This window comes from Maniola jurtina, chromosome 7 (genome assembly GCF_905333055.1).
Source record: "Maniola jurtina chromosome 7, ilManJurt1.1, whole genome shotgun sequence".
Taxonomy (NCBI): domain Eukaryota; kingdom Metazoa; phylum Arthropoda; class Insecta; order Lepidoptera; family Nymphalidae; genus Maniola; species Maniola jurtina.
In genome coordinates this window covers 5,348,592-5,368,840 of record NC_060035.1, presented here as the reverse complement: position 1 = coordinate 5,368,840, position 20,249 = coordinate 5,348,592, and the positions used below count along the sequence as shown (strand labels likewise).

The window sequence follows — 20,249 nt, the reverse complement described above, 5'->3', positions numbered from 1 at the left end:
TAATACGATTGGATTGCGAATAAAATAATAATCTTTCATCTGATATAAAATGGCTCAAGTATGAGTTACTTGACCAATAAATGAATGCATTATACTAGTTTTGGGGCTACCATACTGATTTTTTTGAATTTGATGCACTTTTCCGGTCTCTACTTTCGCTAATCAGTCCAAATAAGTTTATTCCAAGTTGCACACAGTGATATGGACAAGAAGCGTAGACAAGAGTCAATGGAGAGTGGGGAATGGGGATAAACAACCTAATTTGCCACCATTTTTCAACTTTACTACTGTACAAGAATTGATTCTTTAAATTTTTTATTTAAAAACAAGAAAACAAAATTACTAAACAAAAATTCATGAGATTCAAACCATTTTATTTAACTAGCCAAATATAAGTCTGTAAAAAAAGAAAAAATCAAAAAATAAAATGTGTATTTCATCCCTTTACCGATTAGCACTGAATAAAACGGACGTGGCGGAACACTGAAAATAAAATATAAAAATTAAACAACAATAGTTAGGTGTTAATTATAAAGTTAAACGAAAAAGAAATGCATTCATTTTTTGATACTAAAGTAGGTAGTTCGCATTTCAGGCAACATAGGTAGTGAAAAAATTCTCACCTTTGTATTAAATTATGTAAATAGAAGCTAATACTTGAATCAGTATGTAGATAAAAGTTATTTGCTGAAAATAAATAAAAACAATTAAGCGCTACTTACTTTATAACAAAAAAACAAATGCCTTAAATTTTGGAGTAGCCTGGCCTGAAGCCTGTGAAATTGGTTTAAATACCTACAATTAGAACAGGTAAGGAGTACTTAGGTATAGTCTGAATTGATTAAGCAGACAAAGAATAATTGAAGATTGTATGTAGGTACTTTGAGAATAATTTTATTTATTCATAGTGCTAAAAAAACGTACAGTCACTTAGATGCTTGTATAGGTATAAGTAGCACTTCTTATTTTAGAGATCTAAATGTGGTAACACCAGGCTTTATAGGTTTTCAATGCACTACCTACAAACTGAATAGGAAATAAAACTCACAGTAACAATGGCACAATATCCTCTTGCTTCATTTTGCCGTAATATTTCACAATGCCGTCGACGTGACCCATTCCGACCACGGCCAACACTCGGGGGTCTTGAACTACGAATATGAAAATATCTATCAGTACCTTTTTAGTCCTTGGTTAAATTAATCTATAGGATACCCACTGCCTTGTAGATACTGACTAATACATACTACCAACCCAACACCTACAAAACTTAGGTAATTGGCCATTTGATTTTAACCATATTTAGACCAAATATGTTTAAGCTAGTTATGTCCTAAAAATTAGAAGTAGTCACGTGTAGTAGTTGCGTGTCAAACAAGTAGTTCAATCTGAACACGAGGCGTAAGACTGCGCATTGTACATAAGTAGATTTATCAGCCGGGCTTGCATTAACCTGCGCAAACAGCATGTTGCAACTTCGGATCGAAATACTTTTTTACGATCACTGTTAAACGGTAAACTAGTTACAGTAGATACGGCTAACTTTAGAAACGCCAGACATATTATCTAAAATAACCAACTAGAATCTTGCCAACTATGGAGTTCGTTGACTAGCAGACTAGACAAGCTGTACACCAAAATTCACAATTGACCTGATCCTAATCATTGGAATACAATTTTATGTCCAATGGCAATCGCGTTCTTAAAGTTATCCGTTTTCAATACAGGTACGAACTTAGATAAAATTTTTAACCGACTTCAAAAAAGGAGGAGGTTCTCAATTCGTCGGAATCTTTTTTTTTATCAACACTCTTACACTTGCCTGCACGCACACACTCTTGCAAAGAAAACGCGAGGCATTTGTCCCGCTCGTCAACAAATACATGAAATATTTTCTTGAAGGCGGGCACTTCTCTCGTGATCTCTTCGAATTGAGCCTGGACGTAGTCTTTATTTTTGTACTTCTCCAATTGTTTTTTGCTGTAATTTAACATCAGTAGTCAGTACCTACGCTTGAATTAATACTTTGATAAGATTTGCTCATTACTACTTATATTATAATGCTAAAGTGCGTTTGTTTGTTGGTTTGTTCTTCAATCACGTCGTAACGGAGCAACAGATTGATGAGATTTTTTCCACAAGGGCATAGACTATAGAGAGTGGCATGGGCTACTTTTTATACCGGAAAATCAGAGTACACGGGATTTTTAAAACCTAAATTCAGGCGTTACTATCAATCTCGTAAACTAGTATCAATCTAGTAAATATACTACTTATGCGAATTATTAATTACTTTTACGTACTTTAACGGTGTAGGATTTGATTTTGTTAGGTGAAAAAGGACTTGACCGAGTTCTAGTACAGTCAGAGATTGAAAAGCTCTTGCTATTGTTATTTGAATAGGGCGGTCTCCAAGAAATAACTTGCAACCAGGTATTTTCTTCATCTAAACAAACGAGTTTTATTAAAAGAGTAGGTGAAATTACTCAAACCGCGCTGGGTTTTTAACAAAAATTATTTTTAAAAAAACTATTTATTATACCTACCTATTCTATCTACATTTTACGAAGTTTCAAAAATCGACCGCTGTATTTTTTGCATTAAGTTTAAAAAACCGGCCAAGTGCGAGTCGAACTGATGTAACCACAAATTCACGGTTTTCGGATTTATTCCTTTACTTGTGCTATAAGACCTACCTACCTGCCAAATTTCATGAGTCTGGGTCAACGGGAAGTACCCTGTAGGTTTTCTTGACAGACACGACAGACAGACAGACAACAAAGTGATCTTATAAGGGTTCCGTTTTTCCTTTTGAGGTACGGAATCCTAAGAACCGAATTGCTAGGTACCTCTTGATAAGCTCTCCTAAACTCTCCTCCTGGTGCAACGCCTAGTTCTTTTGCTATATCCGCATACGTTTTTAGCAACATTGCGTGAAGCATTCCAGAAACCAATCCCTGTCCTTTTACTGCATGCCTGTAAGATAAAATTTTCTAAATGAATTATGAAATAGAAGTTAATTACGTAGTTACAACTTTAGTCGTCGTGGTGAAAACAAAGCATTTACTTAGGCACTACTACTATAAAATAAATGAATACTCATCTTACTTTATTTTCTTCACATCTAAGTTTTTAGCGTCTTCTAAAAATTTTTTGTCATCCAGCTCTAAGAGTGAAACTCTCTGTCTACATAACTCAATCAAAATTGCATTAGGATTTATTTGTTTGACTATCTGTAGATATAAAAATAGAAATATGAACAATAAGTTCCTCATAGCGTTTTTTTAATAGGTAGGTTGAGTATTTGGTTTAACTTATACCTTACTGACATCCTCCACGGATTGTTTACTGAAGTGTACAGTACCGAGAAGAACAACTGTTCCATTTGTATTATTTTGTAACACAGTTGCTGAGGACGGTAGGTCAAGTTTAGCGAGCCCACCGGCTCCTCGCGAGAGTGTAGACCAAACCACTGAAATTAGTGAATTTTTAAAACATTCCAAAGCTCCAGTAAGCAAGCCTCGTTTGAGGGTTTCCAAGACGGTCAAGCGGGTTGACGTCAAGCACGTAAATTTATTTGCTTGCTCAAGCAGCGGCTCGATTGCATAAGAATGACAGCTACAATGTCACGATCGCAATCACCTCTGATTAGTTGACGGTCGCTTACTATTGGCTACAATGCATTGTTGCAACAAGAATACCATAAATGCAGTTAATTATAACGATTGCGATTGTAATAATGATTGATGCAGGTTTTTCGGAATCGACCTACAGCTTGATGCGCCCGTCCATCAGCTTGAACCAACTAACGTCACTTTTCTCATATCTCGAACACTATCACAATCAAAAATATAAAATTGCATCAATCACCGTCAAGCACGTTAATACCATAGATATATTGTAGTTAATACTTAAGCATCAAGCAACGGTCAAAATGCTTGACTCAAACAAAAATCTACGTGTTTGACCGTCTCGGAAGACCTTTATGCCCAGTCATTACTATATTATTATTTAAATTATAAGAAGTTATGCTTAATACGTACAATTGGCGGAAACCGTTGATTGATTAACATTTACAAAATTATTTGTTGTAAACAAAATAGGCTTGAAAGCCACACATAATATCCTATATCTCATTTTTCGTTAAATAATTTTTTCTACACAGTAATTTAGTTGTAAAAGTAACCATTGTTATATAGTCTTTCGTATTACAATAATTTAAAAACGGTCTTTTAGCAACTCCATCTTTGATTGAGATTTGACTTTGTCATGCTGTTTTTTCGTGATGGTGAAATTAAATGTCGTAGATACTAATTTTTATCTGTGAATAAATGCATGAGTTTTAATATGTATCTGGACCTAGATGTGTACATACTTTTTATTAATACCTTCATAATCATACTAGGCCAAGCGTGCACTAGCAATAAAATCTGTAATCAGCTCTAGCAAGTCACTTGCACGTCAATAACTCTACGATGTAAACACCATGGTAAACAGGTAAACACTCACAGCATAGACTTTTAATTTGCAAATTATACTTATAGATATTGACTTGAGATTTAATTTCTGCAAGTTTTAGGTATTGCAAGAGGAACGCTTTGGGCAGTATTATCAAAATTATTTTTTAATAGGTCAAAAGTTTAGATATATTTTAATGATTCATGATTATTAATGTATAATTATATACAGTTGCCATATTGATGATCATTACTAACTAAGCCCGGACCTTTTCGCTTGATCAATCGCAAACCAGCCTGGATGGGCTGATACTTTTAAATCATGCCTATTTTTATAGTTGTTATAGTTTCATAATTAAGTATGCACAACTTAACAAAATAACAAAAAGGAATAGGTAGGAAAGTACAAATAAAAATATGTTTAATTATATCGATACTTATTTATTTCGTACTTAACGTTTAAAATTCAGTTTTTTAAATAACGCTTTGACGCTTAAGTTGTAACATTTACAGTCAGTGCAAGTAACTAGTAACATAAAAATTACTATGATAGTCTACAAAAATTCGTTTCTAGCTAAGTATATACCTATAGGTATCTAAATTGACCCGATAAAATAAGTACCTATATTTACTAGACCGTAGACATTCTTATACAATTTGCATCTCACTTAAAGTATTACTTAATATTCCGGTCTATTAGTAAATTGTTGGTTCCGCATTAATGCGCAGATAATTGATTCACATAGGTCCTATGAATACGAAAGTTCAGATGAGTTTCTGTCTGCTGTTGAAAAGTCGTCACTCGTCGAATATTTTAATTTTTATTACTTCTAAGTATTATGCTATTAGCTACAAATTCGCAAGTAATATACACAATTGATTTTTTGTAATCTAAAAATTTCAGTTAAAATATGTACATAACATTAACGACTGTAAAAAATTAAAAGGAAGTGTCTAGATGTTTAAAAACCAAAAATATATTCAATTTTCGGTACAGTTGAATATTTTTTGTTTTACCTGTGGCTGAATATTTTTTGTCAGCCAACCACTTCTGGCTATCTTTTAAATTAAAACCTTTACTGATGCTTCAAAACAACAGATAGAAGATACCTTTTTGACGTGAACAGTTTTTATGCCTAATTGGATGGAGGGTTTAAATAACCAATATTTTAAATTATCACAGTCCTTATTCATACAAAGGAGAAACGAAACCCAAACATTTATTATGTATATGTATACTTAATATAATATATAATATGTAGCACAAAACAAATAGTCATATTATAAATTAAACTACACAAAAACAAATTTAAAATCAGTGTTTAGATTATTATTTTCAATCGAAACCATATAAAAAAATGAGATTAAACGACTTATATAACGACATGTTGTAACTAAAACGATATAACAATTATTATAGTAGACTTAATAAGAATAGTCCGCAATATTCATTAAAATTTTATAATTTTACTTTTAATTTATTTTACTTAAGTATGTAATTGTAATTAATTATTGGTCTTACCATAGGTGTTTTAGTACAAAAATATATATATATATATAGACCTGGCGTTGTTTTATTTATTTCTTGAGACAAATAAAGTCTTTATTAGTTCCGTAAGCGTAACCAGTTCTTCAACTATGCTGAAAACAAAGAAAAAAATATATCGAATGGATGATAAATATAGTAAAATTGATTTTCTATAATATTAAAACAGGCCAATTGCGAGTCAGACTCGCGCACCGAGGGTTCCGTACTACAGAAGTAAAACGGTAAGAATCCCTTTTGTTAACAAACCACAAAATTAACTTCGTTTGTTTGCTAATTGTTAATTCAAAAAAACTATGATATAGCGTTAAGTTTTATTTTTCTTATAAAAAATACATGATTTTCCATAAATATTTCAGACAATTCAGAGATGACCATAATTATTTCTAATTTATAGACTGGTGAATTTCGGAGATCAGGGGAATTAAACATAATTCGACATTTTGAACGATAAATCCAAGCATATAATGCATAAAAATAAATAAAAGTCTGTTTTAGAATGTACAGGTAAATTCCTTTCATATGAAACCCCAATTGGTATAGTTATCTTTCTTTGAAAATAGAAAATATTATTTGTTCACTGTTTGGTAATGGACGTTTCTTTGTCTTCCCTTAAATTTCTTGACTTTGATGTAGATTGAAGGTTCACAACAAACTTGAATTTCTTCACTATTTTGGTTTTGTATTTAAAACACCGAGGTAGATAGCAGTATTAGTTTAATGATTTAAAGATGGATTTACAAGAAAATAATAAAAAATGATGACGCGACGTATCGCTGTGTTTGATCTTGTGTTCAGTTCAATATGGCTGCTCCCTTCGTGTGCGTTCGGGCGCTGTCGTATTTCTTCGTTGGTTCGCGCGCCAACATTCACAAAACACATTTCAATTTTTTTGTGATGTAACCACGATTTCACGGTTTTCGGATTCGCCCCTTACTTGTGCTATGAGACTTACGTACCTGGCAAATTTTATGATTTAGGTCAACGGGAAGTACCCTCCCTGTAGGTTACTTGACAGACAAAACAGACAGACAAACAGACAACGAATTAATCCTATATAGGTACCTTTTACCTTTTTGGGGAAACCTAAAAGGAAATAAAACGATAAGAGTACACCTTGTACCTACCCATTATACAGATAAAACTTGAAAGGTAAGAGGGGAGAGAGCAGCGGCGCGGGAACTCTGTTGGCAGATGACACTCACCTGCGTGGCGCTTATGAGAGGACGGGATCAGGGTAGCCAGCGGCGCGGGATCATCTTGTACACCGCGAACAGTAATGCGCCCGCGCAAGCCGCGCGCACCGACACGCGGATGACGCGCGTCGACAGCGACGGCGGAGGAACTCTGTTGGCACATATAACGTATAGTTCGCGACAGGTCGACATGGAGGAGAGTCGTGGGGATGGGGGATGGCCCGTGGCCGCACACCTGTACAGCGCGGCACAGGTGTGCGGGGCGTCCTATGTGCTAATCCAGGATCTATCTCTATTCCTCAGCCAAATCCATCTAGTAGTTTTTGCGTGAAGTAGTAACAAACATACACACACACACATATACACAAACTTTCGCCTTTATAATATTAGTGTGAAGTGTGAAGTATGATAGTATGATGTGATTAGTGCTAGACCGATTATATCAGAACTGGTCAGCGAGTCAACGTCCGAAGCGGACTTTACATAACCTTTGCCTCGCACTGAAGCACGCGAGATACTTACTTGAGCAATGGGGCGATATCTTGGGATTCTATTTTGCCCCAGTGTTCTACAATGCCTGCGACGTGGCCGATGCCGACGACGCCCACTATTCTACACGGCTCTCGGCCTACAACAATAAATTTCAGTTATCTAGCTTAAAAAAGCATGCACACAAGCGAGTCTTTATCTACACTAGCAGGCTCAAAATTAGGGTATACAAGTATATTTATAATAGAATATTCCCAAAAATAGGCTATGTTCTACTTGAATTTCAATATTTTTTGAAAATATTGTTGAATTGAATTTCGATTGTTTTTTGAAAACATGTTTGTACTTGGTTGGTGACTGAAAATGGTTAGCGCCCGCTGAGATTTTTGTCTCTATGGGATGACGTAACTAACTTCTTTCCATGGATAGAGTATAGTACTCACGTGCTTGCAGGGCAGCGATCTGCAGTGAGTGGCACAAATACATGTCTCGCTCCACCACGAACACGCGCTTGAGCGCGGGGAACTCTTCCGCCATCTCCTCCAACATGTCCTCCAGCATCTTCTTCTGCTTGCATCTCTCCACTTCCTCTAGGCTAAACACGAAACACAACGACACAATGGCACCGATTCTATTTTTCTAAATTTAGAGTATCTGCATCTATTTCTTTTTAATATTGCAAAAAAACCGGCTAAGTGCGAGTCAGACTCGCGCACCGAGGGTTCCGTACTCGGTTATTTTTGCCGACATTTTGCACCATAAATTAAAAACTACATAAATTAAAAATAAAATAAATAAAAATCTGTTTTAGAATGTACAGGTAAAGCCCATTCATTTGACACCCCACTTGGTGTAGTTATCTTACTTTGAAAATTGAAAACTCTATACTTAATGCTTACCTAATATTCTGATTGGAGGTGAGCAAATGCCAGATAAAGCGTATGGTTTGTCCCCACGAGAGGGACGCGATAGCTCTGTGCAGCGTGATGTCTATGGCGCGGTCTCCCAGCTGCACGATGCAGTTGCGGATCTTCTTAGCCTGGAAGCATAGAGGTACAATATATTACAAACTAGACCAGAGATCAGCAAGTAATTTCAAGTGAGGTCCGAATACTGTTGAAAAGTTTGTCGAGGTTCAGAAATAAAAACTTTTGCAAATTCGTTTTTATTTTACCACATTTATGTAATTATATAAATCACAATTGATGGTATTGTGAAAAATTACACTGACGGTCAAAGAGCAAATGCGTAAATTATAATTCTAACAAAGTACATAATATTATCAAGATTTATAACACAAAATGTATATAATTTAAACTTTTAAATAAAAAATATCACAAAAAATACTCAGCGGTCCACGATTTGACCGTCCGCGGTCTGTATCTGGACCGCAGTCCGCCTCTTGCCGATTGCTGAACTAGACAATGCTCGTTTGCGTTTAGGTTTCAAAAAAATCTGTTGAGACCTCTTTGATTTTCCGGTATATAAAGTAGCCTGTGTCGGATAAAACGGATAAACCTATAAGGGTCCCGTGGGATGGCCTATGTCCGTCCCCGGGATGTAAGCTAACTCTGTACCAAATTTCATTAAAATCGGTTAAACTGTTGGGCCGAGAAAAGCTAGCAGACAGACAGACACACTTTCGCATTTATAATATTAGTCTGGATATAGGCACCTCTGCCATAGCGCGGCGGAATTCACCGCCGGGCGCCATGCCGAGCTCGCGCGTGATGTGGGCCGACATGTTGAGCAGCAGGATGTACATCAGGCCGTTGAACACGCCGTTCTGAGCCATCGTCGCCCTGACGAACAAATAAATAATAATCATTTCTATCATTTTTTGCCATTTTTATGTCTTTATCTATAACATGGCATGCTTGTGTCATTTCAACCTCAATACTTACTTTATTTTTGAAATATTGATATTTTTGGCCTCTCTCAATATGACCTCCTCATCTAATAATAAAATGTTAGTCCTTTGTTCACACAACTCTACCATTACAACATGAGGACATACTTGTTGTATCACCTAAAAAAACATAAACACACATTAAATTTTATTGGTTGTCTCCTTAATTATTATTTATCAAATAAAAAGAATTTATGGAAAAGGTGGTTTCAGTTAAATGTCCTGAAATTTTGATATGTTATAGATTTCAGTGCCCTGAGCAAAGGTCTCCATGGGTGCTACCGCTGCTTCAGAGTCCCTAGGCTCTAATCCTTAAAAACATATTCATTATTAATTGAACTATACAATAGCCTTATTCAAAAAAAAAGATAATAATGTCTTGTATAATAAACATAAAGTACAACATATTTAATTAGTGTGATAAAGTGATACCATTCACATAGTTTGGTTATCTTGACAAAATTAACATACAGAGTGGAGGCATCTATGTATTTTACAGTAACTTAATTTTTTTCTTTTAAAAAAGATCATCAAACTTCTTTAAAATTAACTAATTTTACACCTCTTTTCCTTCGAAATAAGGGAAAAGACATTTGAAACTTTCAATTTTCTTAGAATTTCAGTCCACCACCTAAGTTGATTGCAAAATTGGAAACTCTAATTAGAAATAAAATTAAAATATTTATCCATACATCATTCATCTATTCAATAGATTTCCCCTTACCTTAGATACATCTTCCTGTGATTCTAAACTGAAATGAGCAGTGCCAACCAAATACACTTTGCCCCCGTCCGGTGCATCGAGGATAGTCACTGTGCTTGGCAAGCTGTTGTCTGAAGATTGGAGGCCTGCCTCACTGACAGCCTCTGCTAAAGACTGCTTTGTACTTCCTTGAGAATACAAAAACATGTAAACCAAATTCAATTGATTCTATTAATTGCAAACAATAAATATATTAGATATCATTATTTAAAGAAATGCACTGCTGTTTGAAAATTAAATCTAAAAAAATGGGCAACTTAATTTTAAATGTTATCAAAGCTTCACTAGTATTGTGATTTGTAAAGTTAATTTTTTAAGATTCATTTTTGACCTATGATCTAAATAATAACTGGATCATATAAAAATTTGATTATAGCAAAAAGTTTACCATCAGACTCAAATTCTGTATTTTCTGCTGCAGCGTCATTGGATAGTGGCTCTTTAGTTTCATATGATGTAGGAGTAATGAAATTAGACCGACCTAAAACAACGTCTTATTACAAACCTTTACCATGACATTGAATATTTTTTACAGAATTTAAGCTTGGGGCACCAAAATAAATTGCCCAAGAATGTACTAATGTCAAGTTCGATATAATTAATCAATTCAAAAACAGATCAGAGTTTAAAGTTAAACAAACACATAAAAAAACTGGAAGTACAAGTGATACAGGCGCATCAGAAAAAGTAGCTTAGTCTATTATAAATAATAATATTTGGTAATACGGTTTTTAGCATATCTTCTCTTCACCATTTTCTCTAACAGTAATTAGATTACACACACTCTTCTACAAGCCACGAAGCAAAACTAAATTATAAACCTCAGGGAAACCATACAAAATTTGTACAGCCAGCAACATAATTTACGTAACTTTATATAATTGCATAATATATTAACACTCCTACACTTGATATTGGCTCACAAAATTGGAGTAAGCACAAACATACTTTGCTACATAACATACATAAGCTAAATATAATCTTAGTATTTTGTTACAAGAAAATATCATAATGATGATTTTGTGATTTAACAACAGAACATTTCTTCATTGCAGCACTGCTGTTATGGGATCATGATCATTTAAACTTGTCATTTAAAACGCATAGCAAGTGCCTGTACATTGGCGAATTTTATGTGCAACGAAGACGCACGTTATTGATTTAGGTATATCGAAATTTTTCGCTTCATCGAATTTTTATATTATTATTATTTATTTCATTGCTGTCATGTACTAATAACTATATAACTTAAAGCTAAATAAGTATAGTTACATGACGCCCTGTCAGGGCATCGCAATTTACAATAATATATTAATTTCATTTATTATCTTTATAAGTTAAGATAAATTTTAATTTTAATACACTATTATTAAATTATTAAATTAGTAGGTTAGTAACACTAAATAAATTAAATAAATAGTTTCTATTTGTAGGTATGTCATATCGTGAGTAATAAATATGTCAAATTAAAACTAAGTTTACAGATGCAAGAACAAACAGTACATAGTTTATCGTGGAATTGAGGTCATATACGTAAAAGTAGGTGCAGTTAGTTACGAAAAAAGTTCATTTATGTCATAAAAACAATTTAGCGTGAGCCATTGTTTGAGTTTTCGCCTAAAGGTCCTATCATTATTTTCATCTGTTATGTATTTTGGGATTTTATTATAAATGTTAGTTGTTCTATATAGTGGGCCGCGGCAGGAGATTTGATCCATGTAATTGGGTAGTTGTTAATTTAAAATCATCATATTAATTGTGGTATGTACCCACTATTAACAAGATATTAATCATATTAATAAATAATCAGATAAATTAGATCAGATAGATTTGATCCTCTAAAATACTAATTGGTCTATTGTAAATTAGCATTTTTAAAGATAAATGATGTTTTTTATGATGTGGCTATTTGTCCGGCTCAAATGTTAGTTTAGGTTAGGGCATAAATATGTGTGTGCCCAGCTGCAGGTGGTGCACTTAGGTTCTATTGGGTTGATATATGTTAAAATACCTAAAAAAAATCTCTAAGAAGATCAATCAATTAACAAGAAGATCAATCATTAAAAAAGATGACCCCTTGGCACAATTATATACAGGTAATGCCATAAATAATTACTGCTTTCACACAAAATGATGCAGCATTAAAACTTATTACTTTTAATTGTTTCCATATTAAGTAAATATACATAATATATGAAGAAAGGTATAGGTAAAGGTTTACAATTAGACTTTTAAGCAGATTGCATAATGCACACAGAAAAAAAAAGTTAATTTACCACTTTTCTCAGGTGCAATATTCTGGTTCATTGTATGTGCATCACCGCCTCCCTCTTCAGATTTCAGAAACATTTGACACTCATTCACAATATCACATCGTACACTGGGCTTAGAGGGACCAATGAGTAATTGTTCCTTTTCTCCATCAGAATCCATTGTATAATTCTTACTCTACAACAGGGATAAAATATTAAGCTCCTTAAGCTAAATTGTATTTAAGCTACAAGTCTAGTATGAGGGATGGTGGCAGTATGGGCTTAAACTGCTGAGACATGACAGTGGCACATAGCTTTTGTGGCATGTGTCATAGAGATGTAAAAGCACTTCTTATCTTATCTTAACTGAAATTGTTCAATACTCATACTTCATTATGACCTGCTCCTCCATAGGTACCTAGTTTTTGCCTACCCTGGCTTTGAACGCTGTGCACACTACTGTATAACAATTCCCGCATACCAATCTTATAGAGCAGATAGTCAATCTTGTAATGCAGATAGTTTCCATCTAACATCGCAAAATTTATTTTGTATACATATACTACTATGATAAAATTGCAATAGTTTGTTGTCGAGGTCTACCGAGATAATAAACCTGGAACGGAAGCCACAAGTACCTTGATTGACCATTTCAACTTACTTTACTTTTAAAGCATAAGTAAGAAAAGTTCTGTGTGACCTATACGTGGCGTGACGTACACAAAAAAACCGCAAAGTATCTTTTAAAGCATGCATGGACGCAGACATCTGCTAGTTGTTTTCATGTGTGACACGTTATCTTCAACTTTCATACTAAGTATAACAACAGTGTATCAACCTAACTAACGGAGGGATACTGTGATAAATATTGGCAAATTACTTTTTCGGCTACATAATGGTCATCTTATCAAATATACAGGTTAATTTAGCAAGTTCGTCACGGATTTACACGTAAAATCGGCGAAAATAATTGAAATCTCAAGTATTAATTAATTCATACCTGAAAATTGCCTACGTGTTATAGTCTTCACAAAATACTCAAATACAGATCTTTCTCAATTTTCTTAGACACTCAAACATATGTTTTTTTTATAATAATAGCAGAAATAAAAGCCACAAATTGATGTTTTCCATTGATAATTTTTTCTCACATAAATGACATTTGTTGACTTGAAATGATTGACATTGACAACCAACACCTGACAATCAACCGACACTTTCGTTCCATAGAACTACAAAGTTACCTACTCCATTACTCTGATGGTGCCGCCAGACGATTGCAACCTTCAAACAGCAAACAACAAGTCGCAAGCGTGTGAACTGGTGTTTGCGTACGCTGCCAACGGGGAGTGCTTGTCGTTCGATTCAATTGGCTGCAAGCCAAACCATAGTCAAACACTGAATATAAAAGTACCTTATTGGTGTTTGCTGTATATTATTTGACGCAAGGAGTAAAAAATTATGTTCCTTCGACGCAAGCGTCTGGCGACACTGTCACCATCACTAGCACGATTCACTAATCTAATGCAACCTTCACGCTTGTGGCAAACAACAGACAGCAAGCATCGGCAAACACCACAATAAAATGGCTTGCCTGTCAATCGAAATCAAGGTGGATTTGTCAGACGCTAGAGGAAGAAACGAGAGGCACGAGAAAAAGCCAGTAAACAAGAAAAGAAGAAGAAGAAGCTTGCTCGAGGTATTAATTATTTTGATGTGTCCACCTTGATTCTTAGTCCGAGGTTGGCAAGCAAACATCCGTCCACACGCTTGCTGTTTGTCACAAGCATTTGGCGCAGGCATAATAGCTACGGCCTGATTTTGTAGGTACGCATTTTTTGTTGACGATCTACGGTTATTTATTCTTTGGTTGAGTTTGACAACCCTTCTACGAACCTACGAACCCTTTATCTATGATATGTTACATCACATCTTTGAATTCGAGATTCAATTTTCTGATTGAGTTTATCTTCTACTTTGCACGTAACTTTTCCGATTCCATCTCAAAATGAGTGCCTGGAGGCAAGCCGGTCTTAAGTAAGTACTAATTAATGATTTCAAAACCAATGTAACATACTATTTACGTCGATCCAATCTTTTCAACTTGGGGTTTTTTTTAGTTACATAAACTACTCCAACATTGCTGCTAAAATTTTGCGAAAATCATTAAAAGCTGACTTCCGAACAGAAGCGCTACGGCGAGATGCGTCCCACGTTCGTATCACTCCATGGGCTAATGGCAGGCCAGCACGTAAGTCGATCTAACCTGCCTATAATACTTATGGAAAGGTAGAATAATTCTTGAAGAGTTCTATACCGGTCTGTGTAGGATCTATCCATCGAAATTGGTCCACGCAAATCAGCGTGGGCAAACTCAAAAATTTAAAGAGAGGGTGCTTGGATTTTTTATAATCTGTATAGTCACAAACATGTTGAGGGCGGGTGATAAGGGAATTTTACATGCTGTCCTATTATAATAATTAAAAAAAAACAAATGCATATCTAGGTATTACCAACTGTTTTAATTTCTAGGTAGCTGACATTATGATACATACTTACTACAATAAAAATAATCTTGATAGATCTTCCAAATAAAGCTTTGAAAGTCGAATGGTTTCGTAATTCCTATTTTGTTATTTTCAAACAATTGTGCTCTTTTTCTTCAAAATCACTTAAGTATTTGGCCTGTGGAATAGAAACATTCAGAAAATGAGCACAAAATTTAATCAACAAAATCATTAAAGATTAATTATTTTCTTTAATTTTAATTAGGGCTCATAACTTAATTGCGATGAAAATTTTACTGTGATGTGTGCTAACTAGAAAAAAAACAGTTGAAAATGTGCAAGTAGTTTTTTAGGGTTCCGTACCCAAAAAATGTAGCCCTATTAATGTCAGAATTGCCCTCTGCTCTGTCTGTCTGTGTGTCACAGGTATCTAGCTAGTAGACTAAATAAGTTACAAACCTGAAATTTCAGTATTTGGCATAGAATGTTGACCCAAAACCAAATATTGAATTAGAAATTCAATTAAATTATTTTTATATGGAAGATATATGAATAAGGAGCCTTTTTTTTACCCTAGCATGTGGGGTATCATTGTTTAGAGCTCATTGATTAAGTAGAGTAGGAATATTATTTTTATATTAAAAAATAAAGAATGGGGGGGCTGTCAAATTGTCAGTTTTAGCCATTTTTGTGATGGGGGCTATCTCAAAAACATTAGGAATATGAAATTTCAGTAAATTATGTACCATAATATAAAGTATTTAAACAACAAATATTGAAACAACGATTTATAAAATACAGTAGGGCCTCGTTAATCCGGAGAGGCAAAAACAAGATTATTCCGGATTATCGAGGCGTCCGGATTATAGTATGCCATATTAAATGTTAATAAAACACATGTTTAACCTTAGTTTCTTTAATCAATTTTTAAATTATAGCATACAGTCAAAATGTACATGTTCAAAATTACATACAAACAACTATGTAAGGAAATCAGCAAGTTAAAATAAAACATTAGTTAATTCTTCTTGAAAAAGTCTGTAATACTCTTCTGTTTATAATTTTCGCACTTCATTTCGAAAGCCCGGTCTCTAAGTCGACGGAGAAACATAACTTCGTGGCTATCAAATTCGTTATCTTCAGCCCATTTTAAAGCTGTGTTTAAAGCTCCTACTGCCTCTGAATTACCAACTTTTGTGATTTTTAGAATTTCAACACTATTGTCCTCATCTTCCTCATCGTCCTCACACATAGCCGCTCGCACAATCTCCTCATCAGTTAACACTTCATATCTTTGTAACTCGCTTTCGGCACCACCAGCAGCCCATTCTTGAGCTTCTGCCTCACTTATTTGAGGATCATTGGGTCCCCTCAACCTGTTAAAAAGCTGGGCTAAAGGAACATCATCTTCTGGTTCGTCATTATCAGTGAGAAATTCAGGGTGCAAATTCTTCCATGATTTGTTAATTAGCGATGTCTTAACATTGGCCCAGCAATTAGCCAAAAGAAAAACTGTGTCCTTTAAAGTTATCGATTTTAATGAGTCCATGAGGTTTTCAGAACATAATGCAAGACAGTTAACCAAAAGTGATTTGCGGTAATTTAACTTCACATTTTGTATAACGTTCTGATCCATTGGTTGTATACACGCCGTGGTGTTAGGTGGCAGGAACATTGCAAAAATGTGGCCGTCTTCAGAGACAAGTTCATCTGCTGATGGATGCCCAGGACAATTATCCAACAATAACAGTGCCTGAGGAGGCAAATTAACAGACAAAAGATGGCGGCGGACCGCGGGAACGAATTCCGTTTTAAACCACTCAAGAAACAAGTCTTTCGTAACCCAAGCATTTTTTTGTGCACGATAACAAACAGGAAGACGTGTTGATTTAAATGCCCGTGGGTTTTTTGATTTGCCGACAACAAGCAATTGAAGTTTATGAGTTCCAGCCGCATTTGCACAAGGCATGAATGTCACTCTCATCTTCATCATTTTCCTTCCGGAAGCCGACTGCTCATTGCCAGAGGCTAATGTATGATCTGGCAATAATCGCCAGTACAAACCAGATTCGTCTTTATATTTATTTATTTTTTCGTCTTTATTTTTATTAGATCTCGTTCTTTAGTGTTTTTCGTACACCGGGACCACGTTCTGTTAGGCTAACAAACTTCAAGAGTTTGTCTTTGTTTTTCTTTATGTCACCTACAGTTGACCTGCCTATACCAAACTTCCGAGCAATGACAGGGTAGCTGTCACCCTTATCTAACATTTCTATAATCCGTAATTTGTCTTTTATTGTTAATGTCGAATGTTTACGTGGCGGCGCCATGATGTTAGCGAGCGCACTTAATTGACACTACGTATTACACGAAAGGCGATAAACAAAAGACTGACGGCGCATAGGCTCATGACAGCCCCCGCACCTACACGCCGCCGGGCCTCCCCCGCGTATCCCATTGCCCGGCCGGATTACAGCGATCACCGAACAAGCGAGAGTCCGGATTACCGAGGCCCTACTGTAGTTTGTATGCTGTGACCAAAAGAAACAAACATTTTTTGGGGGTTTTTTTCACACTATATTGCAATCTAGCTTAGAAACGAAATATTTCATACACCTAAAATATTATGTACGGAGCCCTAAAAGAGCGAGGTCCCACTCGCAGTTCGCAATTAACTGTTTTTTTTTTAATTTTTCTGAAAAACAGCACTTGACCTTTGCTACAACCACTCCACAAGATTGAGACATTTTATATGTTAATAAAGAGTTTACATGGGACTTTGTAATCTGAGATACTAGGATATGCAAGTTTTTCATAATCTTTAATTATAATTGATTTACATTTTAATTTTTCAGATGAAAAGGATTAATTGAGCTTTTTAAGGTAGACAAAGTGTCGGCAATATGTAGCATGGATATTTAAAACTAACAGAACAAACACTATAGTATAGTCTACTGATAGGAATGAGTTTTGTTATGTTTCGTCCCTTTTTTAGAAAGATAATTAATAATAGTTCCTACTTCCTAACTAATACATATGTCTGACGTTAAATATTATACAGTATTACCTGCATCTACAACCTTTTAGTTCAATGCATCAAAGGCCTGCACCATTTAAATAATGTTATATTGAATCAATAATATATTTAACTCTCGCATCAGTGAGGTTTTCTAGACAATTTTATCAAATGAAAGTTGTTTTTATTTCTTCCAGGTCTTGTAGAACTTGAGTATTTTGACAATAACTTAATTAATAATTTTACTTTACAGACTTGCAACAAAAAGCTGCCAAGTAGAAAATTATGGACATCAAAGAAAATCAGTGATGAATTTTATTTAACTTGTATATTAGCATTATTGTAATAAATATTCACTTGAAAACATCCAATTTCTCTCAACTTAATAAATTATTTTTAGCAATAATTTTCAATAAACAATTTACTTTAATTCTTAAATGTGATTTAACATTTTTATAATAATAAATTCAACTCAATTATTTATTTATTGCTGTTACTTATTAGTTATTACCTAGTTATTTATACAGTAATTAAGTAAATCTTAAATGTGAAAAATATTCTCTGCAAGTTTTACATTATATTATTCCAACTGAGAAACTGGATAAAGGGGGTACTTTGATTTAATTACTCCTTGAATAATTATCATATTTTATTCTTGTAATTCTGACATTTAAGTTTGCAGCTTTAACCTTGTTAACAATGTTGACTCCTAAGGGGGCAGATGGATCTATATTTTCTAAAGTGATACTTTCATAGTGGCCTTGTTTCTTCAGTTTCTCTATGCCATTCCATGCTATCATAGTTCCATTATCTTTACATACTTCGGGTGGAGGTCTATACACATTGCAGCCCAATTTATCACCTATAAACTGGATACCTTTAAAAATAAAATTATTACATGCCACTCCACCAGAGACTACAATACTTTTATTGTTTTTGTCAAATAGATTGTACTTTTCACAAAATAATACAGCTCTCTCTGTTCTGTGACCTAAATGTTCTGCAATCGCTAGTTGAAAGCCAGCACATAAATCAATGACTTCTGGAATAATTCTATCTCCTGCTACTCCATGTTCTTTCTCCTTTTGTAAGAGGTGCCGCATCAAAGCATCCTTAAGGCCACTGAAACTAAAACAACAGTCTCTATTTCTAGCTAATGGTAATGGAAATTTGAATAGATAAGGGTTCTTTGAATTTTTAGCTGCCATTTCAACAGCTTGTCCTCCTGCTAATTTTGAGTATGCAGGTATATTTCTTAACTTCATCCTTCTTGCTGCCTTGTCCAGAACTTCACCTGGAGCATTATCTAATGTTTCGCCTAGCAACAAAAATTCATCCACATCCTTTACAAGTGCAAGCAAAGAATGCCCTCCAGATATTAGCAAAGTAAGAAATGGAAATGATATATTATGAAACATTCTGGCCACTAAAGCATGAGCTTCCATGTGATGAACTGGTATTAACAATTTATTATGAATTCTTGCAAGATAGATTGCATATTTAACACCTATCTGCAAACTGCTTACAAGACCAGGCTTAATGGTTACAGCAATTGCATCAATATCTTTCAGGTCTATCTTCGCCTTATCCAAAGCTTCCTTAGCAGCTAATTCTATGTTATCACGATGCAAGTCTCTTGCTACAAGTGGGTTGACACCACCATACCTTAGATGAACTATATTTTGTGAATAAAGAGATTCTCCTAATATATTTCCTTCTCCATTTACGATAGCACAGCCTGTATCGTCACATGATGTTTCTATGCCCAAAATAGTAGTGTTCTTGTTCCATGATAAACATTTTTTTGTTATTAGATCATAATAATATACTCTCGCACTTTCCTTCGCTATTCTATGAATATTTAGGAACTGCATATTATTGTGTTATTTACGGCCAAGTACCGACTTCCATTTTATTTATTTACCTCTTTAGTCTTTACCTATATATTTGATTAAAACTATACCACTTTTATAAGTTTCGATTTTGGGAATGCGCTTTTCAAATTTTTCACACTGCACAGTAGATAAGCACAGAGCAAAGAGAATATAATCACTATTCACTACGTTGAGTGTAATTTTTTTTAAATCTCTCACGGGCTTAACACAGATTAGCCA

General features: G+C 34.6%; 3 protein-coding genes across 4 annotated transcripts; 1 reads left to right on the top strand and 2 right to left on the bottom strand.

Annotated features, from left to right (window-relative positions):
• Nucleotides 1-357: 357 nt before the first annotated feature.
• Nucleotides 358-13,801, bottom strand: LOC123866942. Its single transcript, XM_045908738.1, is given in 17 exon segments — nucleotides 358-483; nucleotides 1,049-1,151; nucleotides 1,823-1,980; nucleotides 2,304-2,446; nucleotides 2,850-2,976; nucleotides 3,109-3,233; nucleotides 3,321-3,445; nucleotides 7,187-7,350; nucleotides 7,722-7,827; nucleotides 8,132-8,283; nucleotides 8,588-8,727; nucleotides 9,364-9,490; nucleotides 9,593-9,717; nucleotides 10,322-10,488; nucleotides 10,749-10,841; nucleotides 12,637-12,808; nucleotides 13,613-13,801. Coding segments are annotated over 16 exon segments (2,118 nt in total). The 5' UTR covers nucleotides 12,794-12,808; nucleotides 13,613-13,801; the 3' UTR covers nucleotides 358-377.
• A 707-nt stretch (nucleotides 13,802-14,508) lies between these two features.
• On the top strand, nucleotides 14,509-18,503 carry LOC123866941 (protein stunted). Of its 2 annotated transcripts, XM_045908737.1 has the most exons (4): nucleotides 14,515-14,649; nucleotides 14,733-14,863; nucleotides 17,975-18,002; nucleotides 18,389-18,503. In XM_045908737.1, the coding sequence occupies exons 1-3, from the start codon at nucleotides 14,621-14,623 to the stop codon at nucleotides 17,986-17,988; spliced, it is 174 nt and encodes a 57-aa protein (XP_045764693.1). In that variant the 5' UTR covers nucleotides 14,515-14,620; the 3' UTR covers nucleotides 17,989-18,002; nucleotides 18,389-18,503. The 2 variants fall into 2 exon arrangements, with proteins under 2 accessions (XP_045764692.1, XP_045764693.1); XM_045908736.1 differs by lacking the exon at nucleotides 17,975-18,002 and having other exon boundaries at nucleotides 14,509-14,649.
• LOC123866933 (probable tRNA N6-adenosine threonylcarbamoyltransferase, mitochondrial) lies at nucleotides 18,395-20,184 on the bottom strand. The gene has a single exon (XM_045908718.1). It carries the CDS (start codon nucleotides 20,007-20,009, stop codon nucleotides 18,756-18,758), a length of 1,254 nt encoding a protein of 417 aa, XP_045764674.1. The 5' UTR covers nucleotides 20,010-20,184; the 3' UTR covers nucleotides 18,395-18,755.
• Nucleotides 20,185-20,249: the final 65 nt, after the last annotated feature.